Below are 22,971 nucleotides of genomic sequence, written 5' to 3' on the forward strand. Positions count from 1 at the left end.
TACGCTGAAAAACACTTGTTGCTGTCAAGTAGTACATTTCAAGGTAGTAAGTTTTGTGTTCTTGATGACTTAGATGAGGTTTAGGTTCTTTTTTGTAATTTCTTGAGAAAAGTGTTTATGCATGTATAAGTCAATACTGTTATGCCAATATAGAGAGCAAAATCTACCAGCAAATTCATGCCACTAGTTGGTTTCGGTGAGAGCTCTGCAGGAGAATGGAATTATGCAGAGTTATCAAGAAGTCGAAGTTCAATGTGATTATTACAATCTAGATTCAGTTGTAGTTATGAAGAAAATATTAGTAAATGATGTTACTAAATTTTAAATTTTCAAATTGTTAGTTTTATTCATAGTAGTAACAGGTAATGTTATTATATGATTTCTGAATGGCAGGATAGATTCTAATGCCAAGATTCCCAACCCTGATATAAGAAAAGACCACCCAGCTTGGTGTGGAGGTGCACACCTGTAATTCCAGTGGCTCCTTAGTCCAAGGTAGGAGAATCTCAAGTTCAAAGCCAGCCTGAGCAGCTTAGCAAGGTCCTTAGTAACTGTATCAGTGTTTGAACCCATGGTGTTAAACCCGTGAACCACATCACTGGCCCCTTTTCATTTTTTATTTTGAGACAGGGCTAGTGATGTGGTTCACGAGTTTAACATCATGGGTTCAAACCCTGATATATATATATATATATATATATATATATATATATATATATATATATATATATATATATAAACAAAAAACCAAAACACAAGCCACCACCAAGAATTTCATAGGCAGATAGTATGATTAAATTGGTGTTGGTTTGATGTCAGGGAATCTAAATATTTTTAAATTTACATATACAAATATATAAATATATCAGAATAAATAGGCATCCACATTTTAATTTTAAAAGAAGAAATTTAAAAGTCAAAAATTCTTATCACAACCTTGTAAGTTAGATAATTATTATCACCATTTTCCTGTATTTGCAGTAGTTTCTGTACTGTTGTCTTTCATATTTTATCCCAACTGTAGCATTGTAAAGTCTGACAGAGTAACTCCCTGAGTTTCCTCCACATAACTGAAGTCAGAGAATTACAATCTATTCATCAGTTTAGAAATTGTTGTGAAAATCTATTCAATAGCATAAAAAAGTTGGGATTAAACCTGGTCTCTGAGGGCATCCATGGTGCTAAATTTCTCAATTGTAACATAGATTACCACAGCAAAAAATGCAAAGAGCTATTTTCCTCACCAGGTATTTGTAGGGTTTGTACCACAGAAACTGGATTTTAAAAAGACTCAAAAATTGGTTTTAAGCACTTCATTATTATTTAATCATGGACAGGCCCAGTTTACACTAATACCACATATCTGGTCGGTGATGCCATTCATTGTGTGCTATAAATTAAACCACATTTCCCAATATTTGAAGTATAACTAAGGCAAGGAAGGAAACAGAATTTTGAATGATTTTATTTATTTATTCATTCATTTATATTGGTTCGTTTTAGTTACACATGACTGTAGAATCCACTTTGATATAACTATACAAGCAGGGAATGTATTTTGTTCTAATTAGGACCCCATTCTTGTGGATGTGCATGATTTAATGATTGTTAAAAGACAAACAGAATTTGGCTGATTACTTCTATCCTTACAGGGAGATCAATAACCTCAGAGTTTTGGAACTCCTGGAAGAACAGTGGCACCGAACAATGTGTTCTGATAATGAATGTTCATCTGTAATGTCATTGTCATATTATGCAGTGCTGGCTCTTATGCAATGTTAATATATATCCTTCATTGAAAGAATCCAGACCATTATCTTAGAAAATAATACAGCACACTAAATTGCTTATTGTTTTTCTTTAATTAAAATGAATTGTATTTCTAAAATGTAGAAAGCTATTTCTTATGTTGTGGTTTCATCACCCACACCCCTGGGGTAGGCTGCACATTACTGTGATCATGAGCCTGTTATATATAGTGTTTTTGGTCTTCCAATGCTCTTTTGTTTAGAGTCCCTAAAGTAGGTTGGGCAGAATGGTGCATGTCAGGAATCCTAATGATTAAGGAGTTTGTAGCAGGAGGATCACAAATTCAAGCCTAGACTCTGCAACTTATTGAGACACTGTGAATGTACTTAATATTAAAAGGGATGTGGATGTACTTCAGTGTTAGAGTGCTTGCCTAGTATGTAGAAGATTCAATACTTAGTTCCTAACAAAAATGTACAGAAAGAGGTTAATAAAATAGAAACCGATATTGGAAGATTTCCAGGAAGATGGAGTTTGTCACAACTGTGAGATGTTGTTGAAGGTGTGTGGACCTCAGGTCTGGATACTCAACTGTGAATGCTTAGAGTAAACACATATACAGTCCTGAGTGCTTGCTTGCTGTTTCCTTTATCCTACCTTCTTTTCTGCTCAAAGGTGTCCTATAAACACAGAAGCAAAAAACTAACATGAATGTAGAATTCCATCTCATGGAACTCTCAGATGATCCAGCAACTGCAGTGTGTCCTCTTAGGATCTTTCCTGGCCATGATGTGGGAACCTGCTCATAGGAGTGGAAAGGGGCCACTGTACTAACCAGTATCATGGACCCCACCTCTGTGGTCTCTTAGTTGGGCATCGTCTTTGTTAGACTTTAGGATTCAGCTAAACCATTTGCTGGCCTTGCAACTTGTCTGCTTCCTACAGGTGGAAATTGGTAATTTCTTCTGTCACCCTCCTCAGTGTGTTCTTCCTGCCTGTTCTCATACTACTAACAATAGCATAGTCCTGGGACTCATTGGTGCCATGTTTGCTTTTTCCTTATCCTGGGAGTCCTTTCCTCTTACTAGAAAATCATTACCACCATTTGGATATTCATCAGGTGGGAAGTATAAAGTGTTCTCCACCTTTTGCTCTCAACTGGCAGTTGTTTGCTTATTTCATGGAACAGACCTTGGACAATACCTTGGATCATCTGTGCTCCATTCTCCCAGTGAGGGATTCTCATTGGTAGACACTGTGACCACCCCTATGCTAACTCTCTTCTTCCACAGCCATAGAAACAGGGACATTGCAAGTGCCTAGAAGAGACTCAAGAGAAGGATGGTCTAAGCTCAGTACCTGTGGCATCCTCTGGAATGTGAATTGGAAAAAGTAGCAAAACTGAACACGTAGCTTATAAATGGTGCCCTCTTGTTAACACTTGAAGTTTAATGGCTTTGAGTCCTTATGATGTTTCAGGGTAGAATCGTGGTTGATGGTTGGTGAGGTGGAGGATGACAGTTTTTCAAATGAGTGCAAAGTTTTATTTGGGGGAAGGGAAAAATCTTCTGGTGATGGAGATAGTGGTGGTGGTACAAAATGCCAGTGTAACTAATGCCACCAATCTGCATGCTTAGAAATGGTTAAAGTGGTTTATTTCATTTAATATAATATTCTCCAGTTCAAAATGGCACTTTTTTTTTGTTTTATTGTATTTTACCACAATGAACATGGAAATTAAAAAAAAAAAGATGGATTTCTTTTTTAAAGGATATATTGAATGGAGTGAATACACTTGAACTTGCTCCTGAATAGAAGAAGACCCTAAATCATTTCTTAGACATTCATTCATTGCTGTATCTCCCCTTCTTGTGATTCACAACATAAAGGAACTCTTATTTGACACAATAATATTATCAATGGGAGGAGGTAGAAAATTCATCCGAAAAATACTTATTTTTGTGGTACTGGGAATGAATCTAGGGGCTCTCTACCACTGAGCTACACTCTTAGCCCTTTTACGTTCTCTTTTTGTTTTATTTGAGACAGGATCTTGCTAAGTTCCTGAGGCTGACCTTCAACTTGTGATCCCCCTGCCAAAGTTTCCTGAGTTGCTGGGATGACAGGTGTTTACCACTGTGTTTAGCACAACTGAAAAGTACTAGCTGAGTGGACTGGGACACATTTTTGTGCTCTCCTGACCTCAGATTCTTTATTTTAATGCTACTTAGCTGAAGCAACTCTAGGATGAAACAGATAATACATACCTTGTAGGAATCTGTTAAATAGATAAAGATAATCTATTCTAGTGTTAATGCATTTAAATTTATTTGAATTTCAGTAGAATTTCATCCTAAGGGCTGAGAGACCATCACATGTTTATACAATGATCTCTTGACCAGATCAAGACTGATAATAAACATAATTTACTTATACACTCAAAATCTACCATAGTCAGGGAAAAGATTATCCCACATACAATTTATATATCTATCTTCTATCATCTTTCTATTAATCTCTCCATCTATCCCATTACTCAAGTGATTATCCCATTGATTCCTTTTATCTTGAGAAACTTGAATGATGCAGATGGTGAATGGTACACTTAACAATTTCCAACATAGAGATGCACCTTATCTCTGCCATTGCTCTGCTAGAGTTCGAAGGTTTGAAAAGAAAAGAGTACTACTTGCCTTTTGCCCAGGTTCTAGCTTTCATGTGCATTGGAGAAATTATTCACTGCTCCACAAGGCAAAGACAATTTGACATTCACACATCCATTAGCCTCTTCCTTCACTGGAGGGAATAACTTTTTTAAAGAGATCTCTAAACATTTCTTAGAAATTAAATGTAAAGTTTATGTTTTATCAGAACTATATTTTATTTTATTTGGGGGAGGGGAAAATCTTCTGGAGATGGGGATAGTGGTGGTTGTATAAAAGACCTAGATTTCTTAAACAGTATTTGCAAGATGAAGAATCATAGAACGATGGTGGGATTTGAATAGTTCTACAAATAATAAAGGGTAAAAAAGTGTGGGTAGAAATTCATCATGCACATCTAGAAAAGGTCAAATGTTAGGGTCTTTTTGTTTTCATTAAGGACATTCATTATGTGTTGGAAAATTAGAAAAAGCAGAGAGGAAAGGATTTATTAACTGCACAAACATAGCTCTTTTAGGTTTTATTCAGCATGTCCTTTACATAACACTATGGTAGGGATCCTAATGTCTGATCCCATCTATTCACTATGAAATGACTGCAGTTTAATATTAAAAATTTGCTACCACCCACATGTATTAAAAGTTCACAATACCAAGCATCTCTATCCAGTTCAGCTCTATACACTTGCTGTTTGGTTACATGGTCTTGCCAAATTTACTTCTAACATTTATCCACACACATATTCAGGTTTATTATAGCAATTAATTATCAATCAATGTCTAAATTTATCTATCTGAACCACAAGGCTCTCATGGGTGGGGTGTGAGTATTTTCCAAGGACCATAATTTCTGAACAACAAGTTAGAACCTGTGCAAAAGGCAAGTAGTACTCTTTTCTTTCCAAGTTGATTTTTATCAACTTCAGAAATGACTGGACAAAAGTACATTTAGTTAATGACTTCACTAGGTGACAACACAGACTTACACAAAGCTTTGCAATATATTCTGGAGTGAGAGAAATATTTTCTTTTTGAGCTAAAATTAGAAGCCCCTGATGCACTTGCTATATTTGGGAACAAAAAAAACTTCAGCTTATTGGGAGGTTGTGGGGACACCCTGCAGCTTTGAGACCAATGTCTTGATAGTTGGGTAGGCCTGGCTCTTTGCTGCTCTGTCACCTATTTGCTTACATCAACAGAAGCCACCTGCTGTTTTGTGAGCTGTCCCCAAGACCCCTCATGATGAGGAACTGAGGGAGGCCTCTTGCCATCAGGAAGGACCTAAATCCTCCCCATGACCAAAAAAGTTGGTTTGATTGGGATAGGGAATGCAGATAATAGAAAAAGTGTGTGGGATTTATAGCCATGAGATGACTGCAACTTTAGCAACCCCTTGACTCTATGCTTGCTGGAAACTTTGGAATATTTGAAGGAGTTGAAAGTTACCAACAACTGTGTAAAGATCAGTATTTTACACTATACCAACATATATCACTTTGACAAAACACCGGAGTTGAATTGTTATTTATATTAAAAAAAAAAAAAACCTTAAATTATCAACGCATAAAATCCCAAATCACAAGAAAGGTGTACGGAAATAAAAACAGGAAGTTCTCATTAGAGACATAAATCTGAATTGCAAAAATGAGAATAGTATCATTGTAATACAATCCCTTATTTACCTGATTCATTAAATGAATTTACAAATTTATATTTTTGAGGAGTACCAGGGATTGAACTCAGGGGCAATCGACCACTGAGCCACATCCTCAGCCCTATTTTGTGTTTTATTTTGAGATGGTCTCATTGACTTGCTTAGCACCTCGCTTTTTGTAAGGCTGGCTTTGAACTCGTGATCCTCCTGCCTCAGCCTCCTGAGTTGCTGGGATTATTGGCAGGTGCCATCACACCTGGCAAATTTACAAACATAAAAACAGACATTTTTTTTTTCTTTAGGTAGGAACAGATTTATTTCATTGACTATGAATTCAGAAGTAGAAGAGCAGTGACTATGATTCTATGAAACGAACTTTTCTTTTGACAACCATGTTACTTTAATTTTTGAATTATTTTTGAACTAAAATTCACACAACCCCAATTCACTCTGTAAAGTATAAAATGAAGTAATTTGAACATATTAACATGGTTGTGCAGCCATCACCACTACCTAATTCCAGAATATTTTAATAACCTCAAAAAATGGAATCATGTAATACATGATTTTTTTTGTCTGCCTTCTATCATTTAACATAATGTTTTCAAGACTCATCTAAATTTTGCCATATATTAATATGACATTCATTATCATGGCTGAATCACATTCATGGATATGTGGATATATCACATTAAGTTATCCATTCATCAGTTGATGGATATTTTGGCTTTCCTAGATCTGGGAAGTTATGAAAAATGGTACAATAAACATTTTTGTGGATATTTATGTGTGAAAGTTTTCTGTTTTCCTGGGTATATACCAAGGATTTAAATTACTGACTCATATGATAACTATGTGATGAACTATTTGAGGAACTGAAAATTTTGTTCCCAAAATGGCTAAACCATTTTACATTCCCACTGGATTGGTCTGAAAGTTCCGATTCTCTGTGTCTTTGCCAACAATTTTTATTGTCTTTTTGTTTTTTTAATTGGGTGTGAAGTTGCATCTCATTGCGGCTTTGATTTAGATCTTCCTCACTAATAGTGTTGAGTATTTTTTTTCCATGAGCTTATAATTGTTTGCGGAGTATAAGAAATTAAGCATGTCATTTAGAGGAGGAAAAGAGCCAGAAATTGAAATTCAGTGCATTTGCTTCTGGGCCTAAAAAAATCTCCTGAGTTCTGAGGTCAGTGATCCATCAAGGACAAGAGGCTGCTCTGCTGAGGAGTCTCCCCATGCCCCTTCACATCCTTGTTCCTCAGGCTGTAGATGAAGGGGTTCAACATGGGGGTGACCACAGTGCACATCACTGAGGCAATCATGGTTCTTTGGGAAGAATGGGTCCCAGCAGAATTGAGGTATTCCACAAGGCCTGTTCCATAGAACAAGGAGACCACACAGAGATGAGACCCACAGGTGGAAAATGCTTTAGACTTGCTCACAAAGGAGGACATCCTCAATAAGGAGGAGACAATCTGAAAGTAGGAGTAGAGGATCCCAGCAACAGGAAATACAACCAGCAGGGCAGTTGAAACATACATAGTGATGATACCCATGAGAATATCAGAGCTGGCCACCTTGAAAAGCTGAGGCACTTCACAGAAGAAAGGAGGGATTTCAGTGCCCATAGAGAAGGTCAGTTGCTTCAACAGTAGAATATGAACCAGGGAGACCCAGAACATGATGGTCCAAGACATCAGAACCAGGAGGACACAGAGCTGACCATCAAATTTTTTGATGACTGTGTATTTCAGTGGGTGGCAGATGGCCACAAAGTGGTCATAGGCCATGACGGTCAGTAGCATATTATCCGTTCCAACAAAAATCATAAAAATTATACTTGAGCAAGACATTCTAAGTAGGAAATATCTTTGCTGCTTGCATGAGTGTTCAACAGCATCTGTGGGATTATGGTAGATGTAAAACATGAGGGTGTGGTGGTGGGATCAGAGCTGCCAGCCAGGATGATGAGCAGGCTCCCAAGCACTGTGACCAGGTACATGGACAGGAATAGTCCAAAGAGGAGGGGCTGCAGTTCTGGATCCTCTGAAATGCCAGGAGGAAGAATTGTGTTAATAATTTGTGGTTTTCTGCTTCCATGCAGCTGATGTATCTGCTGGGAAAGAAGGCAAAATATGTTCAAAAAATAGCCACCGGGCTCCCCTTACAGCATCATCTTGGGTGAACATCCTTCACTTCTACTGGATCCTGAAAATGACTATTTCCCTCAGCCATGTGGTAGTCCATTTCACTTTTAAATGTATATAATCATCCACAGTTCCTTAAAAGTAGCACAATTTTTTTTCTTTTTTTTTGAATCGTTGATTCACTTAATTCTCAGATTTAAATTTATTGATATAAACTAATTTTTATTTGATATTATCATTCCATAATAAAGATATGCCTCCAATTTTTTGATTGTCTCCAAACTGTTCATTGTAAAACCTCTAAAATAAAGATTAATTAGATATGTAATATAAGCAACATTTTTTTCTATGACCAGATACTTCATAGTGATGTGACAGTTAACTGTCAATATTTATTTTTTTCTTTATAAAAATATAGTTATTGCCTTATTGTTTGTAAGGTTTAAAACTACCGCTGTTAACTTTAAGAGACCCAACAAATGATAATTATTATTATTGTTGTTATTGTTGTCATCATTATTACTAGTATCCTTTAATATAATTTCTACCAAAGCATAGCATAGAACTGAGATTTAAAATTGGCTTTTTTAGTCAGATTTCTGCAGTAGAATTTGGGTGCACATATAAATCATGTTTGTGTCCTTGGAAAAGTTATTCAAACTCTCTTATGCAAAGTCTAATGTGTACTCAGTGTTTTTCAAGAATACATGATACCATCATTAGCTATAGTTACCATCCTGTATAGTTTATCTTTTGACCTCATTCCTCAAATCTAATTGGAATTTTGTATCCTTTGCTCAACATCCCCCGCCCCCACCCCCCGCAAATCAAAATGTCTTTCTTAGAAGACAAAGAAAATTTGAGCGAGCACTTCCTTGCATAAAGAAGGGATATGACAACCCAAGAATGATGAAAACCTGTTGGAAGGAAGTGGGCATATAACAATATATTCTGATTATGAAATTCCAACTTTAATTTCATGTATTTCCATGTATTTCAATATGTAGTATTAGTTTTTTTTTTTTTTCACTAATGATTGACCCTAGGGGTGCTTAATCACTAAGCCACATTCCCAGTCACTCCCCACTTTTATTTATTTTTTTTTATTTTGAGACAGGGTCTTGCTAATTTGCTGAGGCTGGTGCCCAACACACAATCCTCCTGCCTCTGCCTCCCAAGTTGCTTGTTCAGAGATATGTACCACTATGCCCAGCTGCACTAATAGTTCTTGTAGATGTTTTAATGAATAGTTTCAGTAAAGAAATATCATTTTAGACACAATAAGATAAATGTTATATTTTAGTAAATGTGGTATACTAAAATTATTATTGACAGTAGCAATTACTATTCATGGAGCACCTTGTAAGTGCAAGCAAACATTCAAGGGCATTGGTTCTCAACCCTGTCATAAAAAAAGGACCACTGAAACCTTTAAATGCAGATTCTGATTAAATATATCTTGGTCTCAAGCCAGGAAATCTGGATATTTTAAAACATGCACAGGTGACTATATTAATGAGACTGAGTAATTTGGTATATATATGACAAAGTTTTCTGATTATGAATCATATCACTTTGGGATATATGTATGATATGCTTCTGACTGTGAAGCCTATGACCAGTTTGTGGCCATCTGTCACCTCCTGCAGTACCAGGTCATTATGAGCTCTTGTCTTTGTTAGTTTTTGTGTCTCTTATGTTTACCCTTTTGGAATACCAGAGGCATGATTTGATTTTTTTACACTTTACCTACTGCAAAGATGTGGAAATCACCAATTTCTTCAGTGACCCTTCTTGACTCCTTAATCTTACCTGTCCTGAAAATGTCTCTAATAACAATATCAAGTATTCCTCGCATCAGTATTTGGTTTCATTTTCCATTGCAGATCCTTTCTCTTACAATGAATTCATTACCCTACCACAGAGCCCTAACCTCAGGTGGGAAGTAAGAAGACTCCTCTGTCAGTTGTTGATTTGGTGGAACTAGCATTGGCCTGTCCCTTGTTTCAGCTCTATCACATTTCCCTAGAAAGTGTTTGGTGGCCTCAGTCATAGGCACCTGGTGACCCCAATGCTAAATCCCTTCAATTACAGCCTGAGGAAGAAAGAAGTTACATGCTCCCCAGGCAGGTTCAGTCATGTCACAGTATTGGTGACATTGAACTCTAAGGTATGTTTGAAAATGCAACAAAGTTAAACATGCAGTTCTGCCAGTCCTGCCTGTTCATTAACATTATTTTTCTAGTTTAATGTCTTTAATTTGTTGAACCCTGATGCTAAGAAAAGATTACTAACTCAATTTTAAATCAAATTAAATCAAGCTTGTATTTGTGTAAAGAGAGATAATCAGCAACTGTCTCCCCTAACATGGGCTAGAGATCAGCACCCCAGCTTTCCAGGAATAAGGTTTTATAGAACAAAAAGTTGCAAAGGGGGCTGTCTTGAGAATTTACAGATAACAGAATTTTGACAAACATAATACAAAGGCTGATATTAGGTTAATGATCTACATGGCTTAACATTTTAAGGTAGGAAATAAATTTAGATCCCAACATCAGAATTTATGAGGTGCTACTGAGGTTTTAGAAAGTGTTTTATCTGGTCAGGAAAAACCAAGCATAGGTGATTTCAGAGCACAGGCAGTAATTCCAACAAGTTTAGAAATTGTAATAATTTATAGTAAAACAGAAATTAACTTTTCATGACTTTGTGATGAGATGACTCCCAATCTTGAGACGGAATTAGGCTGGGTTCATCACATTTCTCATTAAGTTTATGGTAGAATGGTGGTAGCCAGTGTTGGGGAAAGAGGAATGGGAGTTTTTTAAAAAGTGCAAAATATTTCATTTTGGAAAGATGCTAAATTTCAGGAGATGGATGATGGAGAAAGTTGGAGGATGGGGTGAAAGTAATTAATAATTCTGAGCTCTGCACTTGACAATGGTAAAAAATGTAAACTGTTTGAAATTTAATATTCATAATAAGGAAATAGAAATAAAAAGCAAATAAATCTTTAGAAAAAAATGAATGAAAGAGATTAAATATACACATGAGCTTCCTCTTCGATAGAAGATGAGCTGAAATACATTTGTGGACATTTGTTTTGCCCTTCTATGCTTCTTCCATTAATATTATGAACTCCTTAGGGATTGAAAACCTTAGAAATTTCAATAATTATGATCTCTGTGCATTGAGCCTCCATGGTCATATAATCAATAATCAGCCAGTGCCTCCAAGCCCTCAGTGATGCTTCAGATCCAGTGGGCTCCATACCAGTGTCTCCTCCTCCCATGGCTGTCTGCATGAGGAAGCTCCTATCTAAGACTCCCTTAATATCAATCCTGGGGTTGGAGCTGATGCTCACTGAGCCCCAGGCATTGGGGAGATATTAGATGTGCACTAATTGGCCATGGCCCAGCAGAGATGCAGCATAAATCAGTAAGTGCTAAGATAGACCCAGATGGAGAAAAGCCCATGAGAACCTTGTCTTCTCATCAGGACAAACACAAGTTTGGGTTGCCAGATGGGAGGACACCAATGTGTAAATTTCAGCTAGGAGGACTGTGAGTTCATACACCTGGTTGTGGGAGGGTCCTGGTGTATGATGTCCTCCCCCTATTGTTTTTCTTCCCATAAACTATCTTTCATGATAGCAGGAAATGCATCCCTTAAAACAATTTCCTAAGTACCTCAAAATGCTTATGAAAGTGATGCAGAAGGTAGGCAGGAGGAAGCTGGTTACTGTAACACTATGAAGGATTATGCAGAACTTCCTGATGCTGGCTGCATAGTTTAGTTTTCCATGTAGATTGTTGGAATTCATCTGCATGGTCTTGTAGAGGCATCAGTGCCACACTGTTTTATTGGAATCAAATGGAAATAATAATCCCAATTCAATATTAAATTATTCACTAGTTATCTGGGAATGATTATTACTAGATGCACCTTAGGGATATTTTTAATGTTCTACATTAACACAGAGTAGATGCATACTTCAATGACTGATTTTTTTTTTTTGTTAGGGCAATACATGTACCTGAGTTACAGTAATATAATTGAATAGGCATCAATTGTGGAAGCCAAAGAACTATCTCCCACCCATATATTCGATTGCAATTCTCACTGTATAAAATGGAGACAGGTACAAGAATTTTTGGAAGGGTTTTCATAGTAATAAACCTACCATGACCTTCCTTCAGGTCATGCTGTGCATCAGGTAAAGCATTAGAAATGGAAATATGTACTTCACAGAGAGACTTAAAGATAAACTTGATGTCAAGTAGTACACTTCCAGGGGCAAGAGGTATTGTGTTCTGCACTATGATCATGAAATTTAGGTACTTTTGAGGTATGTTAAGAAAACCATGTATATATTTTTAAGAAATCTATGCTGACATGGAAACATGCATAACAAAACCATCCGCCACTCCATTAATGACTGTAGCTGCCTTTGGATGAGAGCTGGCTGGAGAGTGGAATCACGCAGACACACCAACAGGGCAAATTTCACAGGTGATAGCTCAAATCTTGATGAACTTTTAGTAGTATAAATAATATGACTAAGTATTTATATTTTTCAAATTGATAGTTTTATTCACAGAAACAACAGGTGATGTCATTGCACAATTTCTATAAGCCAGGATATGTTCTAAGACAGCAGTTCTCAACTCTGATTTAAGAAATGCCCACCAAGAACTTCACAGAGAGAGATTCTGATGAAATTGATTTTGGTTTGAGCCAGGATATTTAAGTATTTTAAAATTTACACAGGTAAATATACCAATACATGAGATGGAGAAACATGAATTAAGAAATTTAATAATTAAAAATAATTACACCAACTCTATGAGCTAGATAATTGCTATTCCTATTTCCATATGACATATTGGCCAATGTGTATTTATAATAGTTTCTGTACTTTTGCCTTTTATCCTAACTAAAACATCATGAAACCTGACAAAGTAATGAACCTGAGTTTCCTTCATGTAGGTGAAAAAAAAATTTGATCCATGTGTCAAAGAGATAGATGTGAAGATGCATGTTGTTAAAAAAATGTTTGGGACTGAAACCTGGGCTTCGGGGACAACTTTGGTGCTAAAGTTCTCAATTTAAATGAGAGGGCTTATGATCAGAAAAACAGTGAAGAACAGTAGAGGTCACTAAATATTATCATATTAATCAACAATGCAGAGTTATTTTCTTCACCAGATATTTATTGGGTTAATATGAACAAAACTATCTAAAATTTAAAAAATTCAAAATATTATACACATATGAATATATATATGAATGTATATATATATGAATTATACATATATGGATATATATATGAACATCCATTATGAAAATATATATGAACATAGCTATATGAAAAATATATATGAAAATATATATATATAAAATATATATATATATATATATATAATATGTGTGTATGTGTGTGTGTGTGTGTGTGTGTGTGTGTTGCTGGGGATTGAACCCAGGACCTTGTGCTTAAAGGCAGGCACTCTACCAACTGAGTTATATCCCCAGCCCCAGTGCATTATAGTGTTATGTAATTGTGGGTTCATTTGACATATTCATGAATACTTATAGTTTTCTCCATTTCAATCTCAAGTAGTATCTCCTTCCCTTACTGCCCCCCTTCCCTTAACCCCTTACTCCACTGTTATTTCTTCTATTTATTTATTTTTTAATTGTCACTTTTTAGACATACATAAATTGGAATTCACTGTGGTACATTCATATATGTACCTAGCATGATTTGGTCAGTTTCTGCAATACCTCTCTTTCCCATCCCTCCTCCCTGCCCTTAATACTCTTCCTCTACTCCGCTGATCTCCCTTTCATTTTGCTGAGGATCCTCTTTTTTTACTTTTTTTTCCTAGCTTCTGCACATAAGAGAAAACCTTCAGCCTTTGACGTTTTGTGTGTGGTTTATTTTGTTTAGCATGATGTTCCCTAGTTGCGTTCATTGACCAGCAAATGCTGTGATTCCATCATTCTTCAGGACTGAGTAAAACTCCACCATGTACATATACCACATTTTCTTTATCCATTCTTCTGTGGAACAAGGGCTGGTTCCATAACTTGGCTATTGTGAGTTGCAATGCTATAAACATTAATGTGCCTGTGTCAGTATAGTGTGATGATTTTAGTTCTTTTAGATAAATAGGCGTGGGATAGTGAGGTCATATGGTAGTTCCATTCCTAGTTTTTGAGCAACTTCTACACTGATTTCCAGAATGGTTCTACTAAGGTGCAGTCCCACCAGAAATGTATGAATGCACCTTTCCCCCACACCCTCACCAGAACTTATTGTTATTTGTATTCTTTTTGTTATTGTTATTTGGATTCTTGATGATAGTCATTCCAACTTGAGTGAGATGAAATCTCAATGTAGTTTTGACTTACATTTCTATGATGTATGATTGCTAGAGATGTTGAATATTTTTTCACATATTTATTAGCAATTTGTATTTCTTCTTTTGAGTAATGCTTTTTCTTTCATTGGCCTATTTATTAGTTGAATTTTTGTTTTTGGTATTGAGTTTTTTTGAGTTCTTTATATATTCTGGATTTCAATCTCCAGTCAGAGCAGCGGTTGGCAAAGATTTTGTCCCAATCTGTAGGCTCTCCCTTCACTCTTTTAATTATTTACTTGGCTGGACAGATTTTTTTTAAATGTGCAGTCATCGTACTTATTGATTCTTGGTTTTGTTTCTTGAACTGTATGCGTTTTCTTATGGAAACTGGTGCCTGAATCAATGTGTTGGAGTGTTGACCCCATGCTTTCTTGTAGCACTCATGGTATTTCTGGTCTAATTCCTAGGTCTTTGCTCTTTTTTGAGTTAATTTTTGTGCATGAGAGATAGAGCTCTATCTTCATTCTTCTACATATGTATATCCAGGTTTCCCAGTACCATGTGTTAAAAGCCTATCTTTTTTTCAATGTATGTTTTTGACAACTCTTTAAGGATATGTTGAGCATCAGATGATTGTACATTTTCAGTTTGTTTCTGGGTATTCTATTCTAATGGTCTTTGTGCCTGTTTTGATGCTAATAGCATGCTGTTTTTGTTACTACATATCTGTAGTTTAATTTTAGGTCCTGTATTGTGATTCCTCCAGCATTGCTCTCCTTATTCAGGATTACTTTTCCAAAGTACTTCTAACATATCACTATTATCATTGACAGGTGCGGTGTACACCTTTACCAGATATCTAGTCCATGATGTAAGTGATAATGTGCAGTTAAATAATTCATGTTTATTTAAATTTGACTCTTTCTAAGCCAAGAATAGAAGTAATATATTGGATGACTTTTAAAAAGATAAACAATGCATGACTGAGTACTTCCATCCATGAAGTTGGGAAATCATGCAGGTTAGGACCCCATAAGAATCTGTCCTGATTGTGAAGAAACAACTTAATTTAGTCATTAGATTATGCAGCTCTCTGGGTTTTTTTTGTAATATATACATATTCTACTATATTCTACATCAAAGGAATTTGCACCACTATCTTAGAATATAATAAGATATGTGCTTTTTAATTCCCTTTAATTAAAATATTTTTTCCTTCTTGAAAGAGGGAAAGATATTTCTTATGCTTTTTCTTTCCTAGAGAAGAGGCTGCATGTTGCTGTACTTGTAGTCTTGTTATGTCTTGTGTCCTGGTCTTCTACAATTGTTCAGTTGAATGTCTCTAAAGTAGGTGGGTTGGCAGGGTGCAGTGGCACAATCTTTTGATGCCCATCTCCTCTGAGGCAGGAGGATAGAAACTTGGAGATCAGACTGAGTATCTTAGTGATACCCTGTTTCACAATAAAACAAAAAGTTCTGGGCATATACTTCAGGTTAGAGCAATTTCCTAGCATTGAAGAGGCCCTGGGTATGTCTTGGTACTTAGAAAATAAGTACATGTATACAGAAGGAATTGAACAATACAGAAAACAACAATAAATGTTGCAAGAAGATTAGGTTTCTCACAAATGTTAGATATTAATGAATCAAGTCTGAAGAATTTAATCATAAATATTTGAATTAAAATATACACAGTAATGGAGCCTGATACTTTATTTCCTTTATCTCCTACTTTCTTTCCATTTCAAAGGTATCTGACCAATAAAGAACAACACAATCTAACATGTGTCTCAGAATTCCAGCTCATGGGACTCTCAAATGATCCAGACCTGCAGTCTGTCCTCTTTGGACTGTTCCTGTCCATGTACCTGGTCACAGTGCTTGGGAACCTGCTCATCATCCTGGCCATCAGCTCTGACTCCCACCTCCACACCCCCATGTACTTCTTCCTCTCCAACCTGTCCTTGGCTGACATTGGTTTCATCTCCATAAGGGTCCCAAAGATGCTGGTGAACATCCAAACTCACAGCAGAGCCATTTCCTACATGGGCTGCCTGACACAGATGTCCCTTTTTGCCATTTTTGTCCATATGGATGACATGCTTCTGACTGTGATGGCCTATGACCACTTTGTGGCCATCTGTCACCCCTTGCACTACTCAGTCATCATGAGTCCTCGCCTCTGTGGCTTTCTAGTTTTGGTGTCTTTTCTGGTTAGCCTCTTTGGATCCCAATTGCACAATTTGATTGCATTACAGATTACCTGCTTCAAAGGTGTGGAAATGAAAAATTTTTACTGTGATCCCTCTCACGTCCTCAGTCTTTCCTGTTCTGTCAGCTCCACTAATAACATATTCATGTATTTTGTTGGTGCCATATTTGGCTTTGTTCCCACCTCAGGGATCTTTTTCTCATACTATAAAATTGTTTCCTCTATTTTGAACATCCCATCTCTGGGTGGGAAATATAAAGCCTTCTCCACCTGTGGGTCTCACCTATCCATTGTTTTCTTATTTTATGGAACAGGCCTTGGGGTGTACCTGGGCACTGCTGTGTCTCATTCTTCTAGAAAGGATGCAGTGGCCTCAGTGATATACACAGCTGTCACTCCCATGCTCAACCCCTTTATCCATAGTCTGAGGAACAGAGATATTAATAACACCATGAAAAGGCTTTGTAATAGCATATTCTAACCTCCTGGTCACTGACATCCATTTGATATGTAGTTTGGCAAAGCAAATACATAACATCTAGACCTATAAATCCTGATTTTTGGGTCAGATTATGTTTTCTAATATATTTAATTTCTTATGTTTCATACTGGAATGGTGGTCATCAGGGTTGGGGTAAAATGTTGATGAGGAGTTTTGAAAATGCTTATGAAGTGTCAGTTTGGGAAGATGAAGAGTGTTAGGTCAGTGGTGGTGACTTACAACAAAGCAGCCCTCACAGGAAAGAAACATCAATCAGGTGCCCACAGTAACACCTGTCAATCAGTGGGATCTCCGGACTAACACCTGTCAATCAGCAGGACCCCCTGGACAATCCTGGAGTTCAGCCAACTCCCCTGACCAACTACAATGGGACAAGGAACCCTAAAAACACCTTTTCCTGTACCAAGCCCTTCCCTTCCCTGTAAGCCCCATAAAAATCCAGTCCGGGCGAGCTTCCACACGGTTTCTCCTCAGACCCTTCTCCTGTCCACTCTGTGGGTCTGATCGAGTTCCACCCGGGAGCAAGTCTCAAATAAAACCTCTTCAGGGGCCTTTTTAAATCTGCCTCCTTTGGTCGCTGCCCGCCTCACCTGATCTTACAAAGAGTTCTGGTGACATTACCTGGTGATAGTTTTACAATAATATGAGTGTAATTGATGTCACTGTGAATGGTCAAAATTGTAATTTTCATTGTGTATATTTTGCCACAATTGCAAATGTGAACATAATGGATCTTAAATTTTTTAAAAAAGGAAGAAAACCAGTGACTATTAGACACCAGTGTGCTCCCAAGTAGAGAAAGACTCCAAAACCTTTTTTGGATGTTCAGTTTTATTTTTCTTTCTCGACTAATGTTAGGAAGTACTTAACAATTAGACTGGCTTGTTCCAATTTGCATAGTTTTGAGCTCTGTTCATTGAGCATGCTGTTATGTATCAGTAAATAATCAGTCTGTGCTATCAAATTTCAGTTGGATGGTTCTAATTCTGTGGACTTCATAACTGTTTCTTCTCCCAAGAGGAAGATCCTGTCTCAATTTGCACTCATATCAATTGTGGACATTACTTGAGCTGACATTGGAACTTGGCAGGGGAGGGACATCAGACCGGCATTCCTTGGTCATAAACTAGGAGAAATGCAGTGGAACTGAGTCAATGCTGCAGGGGATGATGGAGATGTCAGAAGCATTATTTCTTCACATGGCATTGACCATAATCACCGCATCTTCAAAAAACTTGGTGCCTTGAATTTGCATTTCCATCCCTTTTCCATAGAACTAAAGTAAGTTAAACTGGACACCTGGGCTCTATAATTCTGCTTCATAGCCCTTACAAATTCATTTGTTCAAAGATCATGGCAGAGATTTTTATGGGCATATAATAAAAATGTGGCACAAATATACAGGTGTATTCATGAATAGGACTAAGGCACATTTTAAAATTCACATAACTCTAAACTCCAGTGCTTTTGGGGATTCTTTATTTGAAAAATACCAAAATGATCCAATATTTATCAAGTTCCAGATTTACATTGGGTGCCATGCCTGGTATAGAGATGGGCAGTGCTCTCCCCATTTTCATTAAACATATGAGCACAGAGTGGTGGGAAGATTTAACACTTCCAGTGGGTCAATGATATGAGAGTAAAATGTTCACTTCCCAAAGGGTTATGTCTTCAGGAGCCAAATAGAAATATTGCTGAAGATGAAATTTCTTGGTGATTTATCATGGAAGGATGATTACTAAACAGATTGCAGAGATATGGCAATTGTATAACTTCATAATAAGAGGAAATAGTTGATAAATTTGGACAACAAATATATTTTAGTAGTAAAATTAAATATGCATAAATTATTTGAAGTCAAATAAATATCCTCCACTTACATATAAATGGAAATTTTACTTGTGTGATATGGAGAGAGACATTGTTCCTCAGGCTGTAGATGAAGGGGTTCAGCATGGAGGTGACCACAGTGTACATCATGGAGAACACAGCAATCTTTCTAGGAGAGTCTGATACAGCTGAAGCAAGGTACACTCCAATGGCAGTTCCATAAAATAAGCCAACAACTGCCAGGTGAGACCCACAGGTGGAGAAGGCTTTGTACTTCCCACCTGAGGATGGGATCCTCAGAATGGAGGAAACAATTTTATAATAAGAGAAAAGGAAGAAAGCCATAGATGGTACCAACAGTACACATGACAACATTTTTGGTAAAGGTATCAAAACAGATAAGACTAAGGATCTGAGAAGGTTGACAGAAGAAATTAGCAATTTCCACATTTTTGAAGTAGGTAAAGTATAAGGCAATTAAATTGTGGAGCTGGGATTCCAAAAGGCTAAGCAAAGGAGACACCAGAACTAAAAAGCCACAGAGGCAAGGGTTCATGATGACTTGGTAATGGAGGGGGTGACAGATGGCCACAAAGCAGTCATAGGCCATCACAGTCAGAAGCATATCATCCATGCACCCGAAAATGAGAAAAAAAGACATCTGTGTCAGGCAGCCTACATAGGAGGTGACTCTGCTCTGAGTCTGGATGCCCACAATCATGTTTGGGACCGTGGTGGAGATGAAACCAAGGTCAGCCAAGGACAAGTTGGAGAGGAAGAGGTACATAGGGGTGTGGAGGTGGGAGTCAGAGCTGATGGCCAGGATGATGAGCAGGTTCCCAAGCACTGTGACCAGGTACATGGACAGGAACAGTCCAAAGAGGAGGGGCTGCAGGTCTGGGTCCTCTGACAGTTCCATGAGATGGAATTCTGAGACAAGTGTTAGATTTTTCAGTTCAGTTTTGCTTGGGCACCTTTTGAAAAAGAAAAATGTGTTGGAAAAAGGAGACCAATAAATACATGCAAGCATGAACGCAATGTTACCCAGTACATTAGCCTAGAATATTTAAACACCACACATATGTTTGTCTTGTGGATATAAGGAAAAGTGAGATTCACGGTGGTATATTTGCATATGCAGGAAGGAGAGCTTGGTCTGGCTCAGTCCCAGGCTCCTCCTTTTCCCAGTCCTTCCTTTCTCCCCCTAAATCCCCTTCCTCTACTCTCTGATACCTCTTCTATTTTCATGGAATTCCTTCCCTCCACCTTTTCTTTCTTTTTTCACTTATTTTGGTACACTAATCATTTACATCAGAAAATATTATGCACTACTTATTTCCCCTGAGTTTTTCTGCTTCTCGTGCATTCTATTTCCCCTCCTCTGTGAATGAAGTCCTCACTCAAATTTTGTATGTGTTTCAACACTAATGTAATAGATAGCTTGAATTATTATTTGTGTTGCACTCTAATTTTTATTAATATGTTTAAGATGAATGTACATAACCAATATCATCAGTCTTAGGGAACATTGCCCCATCAGTGATTCACTGATAATGAAATATTAGTGCTTTTGAATTTTCTTGTTGTGTATATGTTTATTTGTGTCAACTCTATATGTCTTCCCTCAAATATCTACTAAAGATATCTATTCCTTGCTTTCTAAACACTTTATAGTGGCTTAGGTACACTGCTTCTTTGTTCTTCTGATCATAAACCCTTTTACATATGTTTGAGGACTTTAGCTTTAGGGAACACAGAGAACTGAAGTTTGAGTATGATACTTCTAATACCATTTAGTAGATTTTTATATCAATATTTCCTGGTAAATGGATTATAATTCTCCTACATCAGCTATGTGAAGGCAACTCAGATTCATTCCTTTGTCAGGTCACACTGCCATTTAATTGGGAAAAACATAACAGAAAACTCTAGGAAATTATTTAAACACATCTGGACCATTTAGTCACATCTAAACTGGGGAAAATAATTTCCTAGCTTATGTGTTAATTTTGAAATGCTTTAAAATATTTTTTTAAATCACATGAAGTAGCAGTTTTTGGTCTCATTTATAACATTTACTTGTGAATCTTTTGAAATACCAAGAAGCCCTGGTACTGGATTAAAATCAGTTTGATTATAATATCAGCTAGTGAAGATCTTTGTCATTCTGTCTTATACCAGGGTTGAAAATCACAGCCTTAGAATATTTGGTGGCTTCTGAAAATGCCCTATTAGTATTATTTTCTATGTCTATTAACAATAACTACTACCCATATTAAAAATAAACATTTAGTAATATGTGCTCCACAACCAATATTTTACAAGGATTTAAATTATTATGTATGAAATGTGGGTCTTACTATCTCTGCATGATTCCATTTTCTGTATACCTGTTCCCCCAAAGAAACTGCTCCCACAAATTCAGTGGGTATATTTTTGTCAATATTTTCATGTTAGTTTTGATTTCAATATCCATTTGCACTTTTCTTTAAGACTTACCTGAAAAAAACCCAATGTTCATTCAAGCCATCTACAACACATTCTTGCCCATGAAATTTAGTATTTTAGATCAACATGTGAAGCACATTCCTTAACCTCAAAAGCCTTAGCTGATGCACACCATTACCTGAGGGATAACAATTAATTTGTCAGTTTATTTTTATGACCAGCTTTCCAAAATCTTGTGCCTGAGCCCATATCATGCAAATCAGGATTTCCATATAATATGTGGGTGGCAGACAGTTTTTTTGAATTCCAATAGTTGATGGGCATTCCAGGTGTTCTATTAATCAGGAACATTTTTTTTTGGTTAAATATAAACTAGTCCTCATCAAACACAACTTAAGATGTACTGTTCAAAAATATTCCCGAGGTATGTCTAGTATGAGCCCCTGCATAATTACTAAGATATTTCCTCTTGTAAAGGAGAGATATTTCCAGTGGGTTCCAGCAGAGAAGACAGCGGTTTGGGGTAAGAGTTAGAAAATCCACATTTTAGTTCCATATCATTAACCTTTGTCTGTGAGCTCAGCCATCCTGTCTATAATGGAGGCAGCTGGGGCCAACCACTGCTGACCTGTGTGATCCACCTGGAACCTTAATTTGAAGAGCATAGTGAGTATCAGGGATTTTGCTTGGTATTTGAAATAGCTGTGTGGATTGTTATAAGGAAAAACTTCCAAGAGTATTCTGGGTAAATGCTTGTTGTCTGTGATCACATAGCTCAATTCAATCATGGCTTCATTATTTTACATCTAAACACAAATTATGAAGTTACATAAAAATGCTGTCTTTCCATTTTGGTAAAATAATAATGTTGGTGGACTTCTGAGTTGCAGAAGTCTATGTACATGAAATGAAACATGCTATACAGAACATAGCGATTACAGCCTCTCTTTAGGAAACTGTCAGTATCAGTTCATTATACGATTATTGCCAATCTCTTCCTCCTCATCACCTTCACAAACCATTTGAAATGCTTAGGAAAAAGTTCACAGGATCCAATTTCTACTTCCATGCATAGAACCAGTTTGCAAGGAAATCAAAACGTTGAATGAGATTTTTGGCACCTCCCCCACTGTCAGGTACATAAACTTCAAAGTTAAAGTAGCTGATATTCTGCATATTTTTTATTTTCACATCTATCTACCCCACACTGTCATGTTGTCTTAATGATGGGGAAAAATCACTCCAGAAAGTCCTTCCTCCATCCATCCTCTCCCCCAGCACTTACTGGGTAGTGCTGAGTCTATGCTGATTCATGACAAAGAAAATCCAATGCCCCTCCTCTGCCTGGTACCCAGTGGAGGCCTCAGGCTCCATGCTCAGGATTGATATGAATACA

At 36.9% G+C, this 22,971-nt stretch overlaps 1 protein-coding gene and 1 pseudogene across 1 annotated transcript; one reads left to right on the top strand and one right to left on the bottom strand.

The window, feature by feature from the left end:
* The first annotated feature begins 12,399 nt into the window (after positions 1-12,399).
* LOC124102142 (putative gustatory receptor clone PTE01) lies at positions 12,400-17,273 on the top strand. The gene is made up of 2 exons (XM_046458357.1): positions 12,400-12,431; positions 16,331-17,273. Exons 1-2 carry the CDS (start codon positions 12,400-12,402, stop codon positions 17,271-17,273), a joined length of 975 nt encoding a protein of 324 aa, XP_046314313.1.
* A 1,980-nt stretch (positions 17,274-19,253) lies between these two features.
* LOC124102143 (putative gustatory receptor clone PTE01) lies at positions 19,254-19,914 on the bottom strand (annotated as a pseudogene).
* Positions 19,915-22,971: the final 3,057 nt, after the last annotated feature.

The sequence above is a fragment of the Marmota monax genome, unplaced genomic scaffold, assembly GCF_021218885.2.
Source record: "Marmota monax isolate L192 unplaced genomic scaffold, Marmota_monax_Labrador192_F-V1.1 WCK01_AAM20220418_F8-fsc00842, whole genome shotgun sequence".
Classification (NCBI taxonomy): Eukaryota; Metazoa; Chordata; class Mammalia; order Rodentia; family Sciuridae; genus Marmota; species Marmota monax.

Excerpts from the sequence above, each read along its gene's own strand:
- LOC124102142 (XM_046458357.1), top strand. The coding sequence starts at position 12,400 with ATGACCTTCCTTCAGGTCATGCTGTGCATCAG. Across the intron at positions 12,432-16,330 it reads CAGGTCATGCTGTGCATCAG|GTATCTGACCAATAAAGAAC; the intron begins GTAAAGCATTAG and ends TCCATTTCAAAG.